General features: G+C 40.3%; 2 protein-coding genes across 3 annotated transcripts in view; both read left to right on the forward strand.

Moving 5' to 3' along the window:
• LOC134188215 (dynein axonemal heavy chain 1-like) overlaps nucleotides 1-7,500 on the forward strand; it is a 46,340-nt gene that overhangs the window by 17,198 nt on the left and 21,642 nt on the right. For both annotated transcript variants that reach the window (XM_062656411.1, XM_062656412.1), the window contains exons 25-31: nucleotides 74-896; nucleotides 1,782-2,125; nucleotides 2,243-2,437; nucleotides 2,623-2,895; nucleotides 4,731-5,003; nucleotides 5,602-6,112; nucleotides 6,368-6,732. In XM_062656411.1, the coding sequence (XP_062512395.1) occupies nucleotides 74-896; nucleotides 1,782-2,125; nucleotides 2,243-2,437; nucleotides 2,623-2,895; nucleotides 4,731-5,003; nucleotides 5,602-6,112; nucleotides 6,368-6,732 (2,784 nt within the window). The remainder of the gene's footprint in view (nucleotides 1-73; nucleotides 897-1,781; nucleotides 2,126-2,242; nucleotides 2,438-2,622; nucleotides 2,896-4,730; nucleotides 5,004-5,601; nucleotides 6,113-6,367; nucleotides 6,733-7,500) is intronic.
• LOC134188216 (uncharacterized) lies at nucleotides 3,120-4,572 on the forward strand. The gene has a single exon (XM_062656414.1). It carries the CDS (start codon nucleotides 3,176-3,178, stop codon nucleotides 4,448-4,450), a length of 1,275 nt encoding a protein of 424 aa, XP_062512398.1. The 5' UTR covers nucleotides 3,120-3,175; the 3' UTR covers nucleotides 4,451-4,572.

Raw genomic sequence — 7,500 nt, forward strand, 5'->3', positions numbered from 1 at the left:
CACTGACAGACAAATGAAAAGGAAGACAAACATTTAGTTGATATTGTTTGTCATATTTAATGTTTAATCATAGGATCTTGCCAAGGCAATGGCTCGTCAGTGTGTTGTCTTCAACTGTTCTGATCAGCTCGATTTCATGGCAATGGGCAAGTTCTTTAAAGGTCTAGCCAGTGCAGGAGCTTGGGCATGTTTTGATGAATTCAACAGAATTGACATTGAAGTGCTGTCTGTCATTGCACAACAGATCACTACAATACAGAAAGCACAACAGCAAATGCTCGATCGTTTCATATTCGAAGGTGTTGAAATCGCACTGAAACGTTCGTGTGCTGTGTTTATCACCATGAATCCTGGATATGCCGGACGGACGGAGCTGCCAGACAACTTGAAAGCTTTGTTTCGTCCGGTTGCCATGATGGTGCCTGACTATGCTATGATTGCTGAAATAATGCTTTTTTCCTTTGGTTTCTCTGATGCCAAAGTTCAAGCAAAGAAGATTGTGACGACTTTCAAGTTGTCGTCTGAACAGTTAAGCTCACAGGATCATTACGACTTTGGTATGCGTGCTGTCAAGACGGTTATATCCGCTGCTGGAAATCTGAAGAGAGAACATGCAGATATGGATGAGGAATTGATTGTTCTTCGTGCCATACGTGATGTCAATGTCCCCAAGTTTTTGCAAGACGATCTCAAGTTATTTAATGGTATCGTGTCTGATCTGTTTCCTCACGTTCGTGATCAGCCGATTGACTATGGAGCGATGGAGGAGGAGATACGGTCTGTGTGCCACAAACGGGGACTACAGGATGTCAAAGACTTTGTGGTTAAATGCATTCAGTTGTATGAAACAACAGTAGTGAGACACGGTCTCATGTTAGTTGGACCAACAGGATCAGGTAAGGCAACTGTAATAGATCAATGGTTAACAAGTGAATACGTCCGTAAACGTCTCATATAGAAACAGAGGGAAAATAATGAAGGAAATGGACTGTAGAAACTACTCACTTAGATCAGCAGTTAAGAACCTTGTTTGAGCTAGCAACATGTTCTGGCTGGATCATTTACTGCAGCATGCAAAGTTGCTTCTAAGTGAAGCAGAGCAATAGGTAACACAGTTGCAGTAAAGTAGGACAAACTGTTGGTGACTACAGCAAGACAGAATTGATTGCAACAGTGTTGGTATCATCTGCTGGTTCAACAACTGATTGCATGTACATTGCATGTGTCCATTGAAATGTGCATATACTTAGTAGTGGACAACTACTATTGTCTGTTTATTTGTCTGTCTATTTGTCTGTCTATTTGTCTGTCTATTTGTCTTTCTATTTGTCTGTCTATTTGTCTGTTTATTTGTCTGTCTATTAGTCTTTCTATTTGTTTATCTATTTGTCTGTCTATTTGTCTTTCTATTTGGCTGTCTATTAGTCTGTCTATTTGTCTGTTTATTTGTCTGTCTATTAGTCTGTCTATTTGTCTGTTTATCTGTCTGTCTATTTGTCTGTCTATTTGTCTGTCTATTTGTCTGTTTATTTGTCTGTCTATTTGTCTTTCTATTTGTTTGTCTATTTGTCTGTTTATTTGTCTGTCTATTTGTCTGTCTATTTGTCTCTTCATTTGCTTGTCTTTGTCTGTCTATTTGTCTGTCTATTTGCCTATTTTTGTCTGTCTATTTGTCTGTCTATTTATCTGTCTATTTGTCTGTCGTAGTCACACAGTCTCTTTGGTATACCAGATGTTTAACATACAAACATATCCCTGCTATATACGTGTCTGTGTTGTAGGAAAATCATGCAGCTATAAAGTGCTGAAAGACGCTATGACAGCTTTGAAGGGTCAGAAGTCTCCTGGAGGCGGTCAGTTTGAAGAAGTTCACACACATGTGCTGAACCCGAAGGCGATCACAATGGGCCAGTTGTACGGCGAGTTTGATCTGTTAACACACGAATGGACAGACGGCATTCTTCCTACTCTCGTACGTCAAGGCGTCGCCTTCACAACCGAAGACTTTCATTGGTATATCTTTGACGGACCTGTGGACGCAGTTTGGATCGAGAACATGAACACAGTGCTGGATGACAACAAGAAGCTTTGCCTCACAAGTGGAGAAATCATCAAACTTACTGATGTGAGGCTGTAGCAATACTAGACGACTGTTTATCTGTCTGTTGCTAGCATGCTTACTTGCCTGTTTATCAGTTTAATGAATGTGTGAAGGTGTGAGTGTATTCTTATTCTTATGCAGCCGATGCGTATGATATTTGAAGTTCAAGACTTGGCCGTTGCCTCTCCTGCTACGGTCAGTCGTTGTGGTATGGTTTACTTGGAGCCCAGTATTCTTGGCTTGGATCCATTCGTTCACTGCTGGTTGAAGACAATACCGGAAGCTATTAAACCCAATCGAGACACTCTCAAGTCATTATTCACAGCATTCCTTGAGGTCAGAACACTAGACATGTCACTACTACTTGTCAATAAGTTCATTCATTGTGTACCAGCTGTACTGCTGAGTTACATATATAAGAAACTTCTTGTTAACCAATTTTCTCAGTGTTTGTCATCGTGTTTGTTTGTGTTGTTCATGTTCAACTGCTTGTCTGTGTATTCATTGTGTCTTTGTTTCAGCCATCAATTGAGTTTGTACGAGCTAACTGTAAGGAAATTACACCAACGATGGATAGCAACTTGACGTTTAGTACACTCAGTATCCTCGACTGTTTCTTTGAGCCATTTGTTCCTCGTGAGGGTGAACCACCACTTGCATCAGACAAGCTGGCAGCTATTCCAAAGCTGCTAGAGCCTTGGTTTATATTTGCGATTATCTGGGCTGTAGGAGGTAATTGTGAAGCTAAAGGCAGAGAGGCATTTGATCAGTTTATGAGGAAGAAGATGGTTGAGGTGAGGCTTAATGCAATCACACTCTTGTCAATTAATACAAGTCAAAATGCATATTTTACTATGTATCTAGTGTATTGTGAGATGCATCCCTCCAATACAATAGTCTAGTGTATTGTGAATTGCATCCCTCCAATACAATAGTCTAATGTATTGTGAGATGCATCCCTCCAATACAATAGTCTAGTGTATTGTGAGATGCATCCCTCCAATACAATAGTCTGTTTCAATTTCTAATGAGTCTGTTCCCTTTCTTGGTTCTGAGTCTTTCCTTTTCCTTGGAATGCCAATTAATGGAAACTTGTCCGATGATAATTTCAAATCCTCTCTAATAAGCAAGGCAAAGACTTTGATGGAGAAATTGGACAATTGCCCTGTTAGTTGTCGGTGGAAACTAAAATTATACCAAAATGGAATCTTCCCAAGATTGTCGTGGTACCTGTCTCTACTTCCTCTTTCACCAAGCTGGCTGCAATCTGAATTAGATAGAATTGTTACATCTTACCTCAAGAAATGGTGTAAACTTCGTCGCTCGGCCTGTACTGCCATCTTCTACCTCCTCCCACAAAATGCTGGTCTTGGCTTACCCCGTTTGTCTACGTCTTCCATCTCCCTCCAGTCTTCAAAATCTGCCCGTCTCTTATCCTCACATGACAACTGTGTCCGCTCTTTGGCCACCAGTCAAGCATATAATAAATCGTATAGCAACAGATTCTCTGCTTTTAGAGAAGCAGCAAAGTCACTATCTGAAACACCAGGTGCTTCTGCAGCAAAATTGAGTGACATCACCAAATCAAGACTAAAGGAGGAACACCAAAAACAACTTCTTGCAAGAACTAAGAATCTACATGTCCAGGGATCCATCTTCCGTCTAGAGAACTGTTCATCTGACGTCTGGGCAAATGTTGTCTCTTGTCTTCCCGGTCATCAACTCTCTTTTGTCCTCAATGCCGTTTCTGATACCCTCCCTTCAAATGCTAATCTTGTCCTATGGAGTAAACGTTCTTGTGATAAATGTCCTCTATGTCATCAACGTCAAACCCTTCTTCACGTTCTCAATAATTGCTCAGTCCTCTTACAATGTCGTCATTACAATCAACGTCACGACTCTGTTCTCAGTCTTCTCTATAATGCGGCTATTAACCATCTACCACATCAATTCAACATCTTTGCTGATTTAAAAGACTGTGAAGTAAAGTTTCCGTCTGACATCATTCCTACTGCACAAAGGCCTGACATGTTGATTTGGAATAATCATACGCTCAAATTTTATGTCATAGAACTAACAATCCCTTTCGAAACAAACTTTTTTGATGCAAATAAAAGAAAATCAGAACGGTATACAGACTTCATGATGACCATCAAATCAAAAGGCTTCACCTGTAAGCAACTAAATATTCAAATAGGATCTAGAGGCTTTATTGATACTCCAAGTCTTCTCCCCTTCCTTGATGTCATCTCTATTCCTCCTCACAATCAACGTCAACTATTATCATCAATCGTAAAGGTGACAATTGAAGGATCTCGTAAAATATGGTTAGCCAGAAACAATATTTAGTTGTACATTACTTGTTAGAGCTTTTACTATTACTTTACTGGCGCCACATTATTGTTAAGTGTGATGGCCATGTATTAGTGAGGTGCTCCTCGTTTATCTAATAAATGAGTTCTTTATGTGTATTGTGAGATGCATTCCTCCAATACAATAGTCTAGTGTATTGTGAGATGCATCCCTCCAATACAATAGTCTAATGTATTGTGAGATGCAATCATTGAACTCATTATTTTAATCTAATAATGACTACTAGTATACATAATTCTGTTGCCCTTTCGTTTAGGAAAAGATAAAAATGCGTTTTCCAGATGAAGGCCTCGTGTACGATTATTGTCTTGAAGACGGTGGGGCCAGCAATACTCGTGGAAAAGGAGATGATGACGAGGAAGAAACATCCGAGAAAAAACAACAAATCGGTTGGGTCGGCTGGATGACTTTACTGCCCAACTTCACAGTTGATCTTACCACAACGAGATACTCAGACGTGATGGTACCAACGATGGACACAGTTCGGTCATCATATATCATGGAATTGCTGGTCACACACAAGAAACAGGCAAGAGGCAGTAGCAAATTATTATAAGAACTTTTTAAAGTGATGCAAAAAGGCAACATACAAGTAAAACTTGGAAAACAGTAGACAGACACACAGACTGTACAAATCAATACTTAGAGGCTGGACCAGAGCTGACAGAAGCAGATTCAGATTGGTCCGGCCTAACGTGCGCTAAAGGGCGTGGTCAGTCACGTGATTTGAATTCTTTGCCCTGTGCTGTATCACAGAAATTTTGTTGTGGTTACTATTAATGCTATTCCTTGGAAGAACTAAAGAGATGTTGATTTTTGGGTGTGTAGTATCTGCTTTAAGCCAACTGTATCCATCTGTGGCTAACAGTAGTTGCAACGAAGGACCTACGTGTACATACATACATACATACACACAGATGTGTGTGTCTGTGTCTGTGTGTGTCTGTGTCTGTGTGTGTGTGTGTGTGTCTGTCTGTGTGTGTGTGTGTGTGTGTGTGTGTGTGTGTGTGTGTGTGTGTGTGTGTGTGTGTGTGTGTGTGTGTGTGTGTGTGTAGATAAACCTTTGTGAACTAACACTGTTTGCATGTTTCATTGTAAACCAATCAACTGTTGTCTGTTCATTTCAGGTGATGTGTGTTGGTCCTACTGGCACGGGCAAGAGTCTAACAATCAGCGACAAGCTGCTGAAGAAAATGCCAAAGGAATATCTTAGTCACTTTGTGACATTCTCCGCTCGTACAAGTGCCAATCAAACACAAGACATCATCGATTCAAAGCTTGACAAACGCAGAAAGGGCGTATTTGGTCCTCCACTTGGCAAGAAGTTTGTCATCTTTGTTGATGATCTAAACATGCCAGCATTAGAAATCTATGGTGCCCAACCTCCCATAGAATTGCTACGGCAATGGATGGACCATGGAGGTTGGTATGATCGCAAGGTGGTCGGTCAGTTTCGGCGTCTCGTCGACATTGCGTTTGTGTGTGCGATGGGTCCTCCTGGTGGAGGAAGGAATCCAACAACGCCGCGATTTGCGAGACATTTTAATCATTTGTCATTTGTTGAGATGTCTGCCATCAGCAAGAAGACGATATTTGGTTCCATTATTTCATCATGGCTGTCTTCTTTTAATGATGGAGGTAAGAAATTGAAATAAGTTTGATGTTGCTACACACACACACACACACACACACACACACACACACACACACACACACACACACACACACACACACACACGCGCGCACACACACACACACACGCACGCACGCATGCACGCACGCACGCACACACACACACACGCACACACACACACACATGCACGCACATGCACACACATACACACAAACACACACACACAGCTGGCATTTTCCTCATGTGTTGTATGCATTTAGATGCAAATCTGACTGCGTGTGTTGTGGGTGCAACAATTGGTGTGTACAATACACTCACTTCTCAACTTCTTCCAACTCCCACCAAGTCCCACTACACGTTCAATCTAAGAGATTTGTCCAAAGTGTTTCAGGGTATGACCATGTGCCCCATCAACAAGATCAAAGACGCTCCCAGTTTGTGGAGGTTGTGGTACCACGAGAGCTGTCGCGTTTTTCAAGATCGTCTGGTCAACAACGAGGATCGTCATTGGTTTACTGAGTTAGCCAAGAGCAAACTGGAGGAGAACAGTGTGGAAATCAAAGAAGTGCTGAAACATGATCAACCGTTTTATGGAGATTTTATGATACCAGGAGCTGAGAATAAGGTGAGATGGTCAGATCAGTAGTCTATATTATGTTACTTGGTGGTGTAGATGTCTCTTAATTCTCAGAATGAACTGGACAGAACAGAAATCATACGAAAATATGAATGATCGGACATACGAGCATACAAACATCGAACATACAAACATAGGAATGAACGGACATACAAACATACGAACTAATGGACATACAAACAAACAAAACAAAAATATACAAAGGAACAAACATGCAATAATAGGAATGAACGGACATACAAACAAACAAAACAAAATATGCAAAGGAACAAACATGCAAACATACAAACAACAAATGACTAGCATACAAACGAATGGACATGCAAACATATGAACATATGAACAGACAGACATACGAATGAACGGACTTACAAACAAAGAAAGAAATGAATCAACAAACATACGAACATTAATACAAACAAATGAACCAACAAACATACAAACAAACAAACATTCAAACGTATGAACATACAAACATGCAAACATACAAACAAACATACATACAAACAAACAAACATACAAACAAACATTCAAAGGAATGAACGTACAAGCATACAAACAGACAAACCAACAAACATCCGAATGAACAAACAGAAACATACAAACAAACAAATGTACAAACATTCAAACGAACGAACGTACAAACATACAAACAAACAAACATAAAAATGAATTAATAATTTTGGAAGTCACGTGACCTTGCCTAAGTTCATGCATCTTGCTCATTTTTTATTGTGAAACTCAGACATATGAGCT

The sequence above is a fragment of the Corticium candelabrum genome, chromosome 12, assembly GCF_963422355.1.
Source record: "Corticium candelabrum chromosome 12, ooCorCand1.1, whole genome shotgun sequence".
In the NCBI taxonomy this organism is placed as follows: Eukaryota; Metazoa; Porifera; class Homoscleromorpha; order Homosclerophorida; family Plakinidae; genus Corticium; species Corticium candelabrum.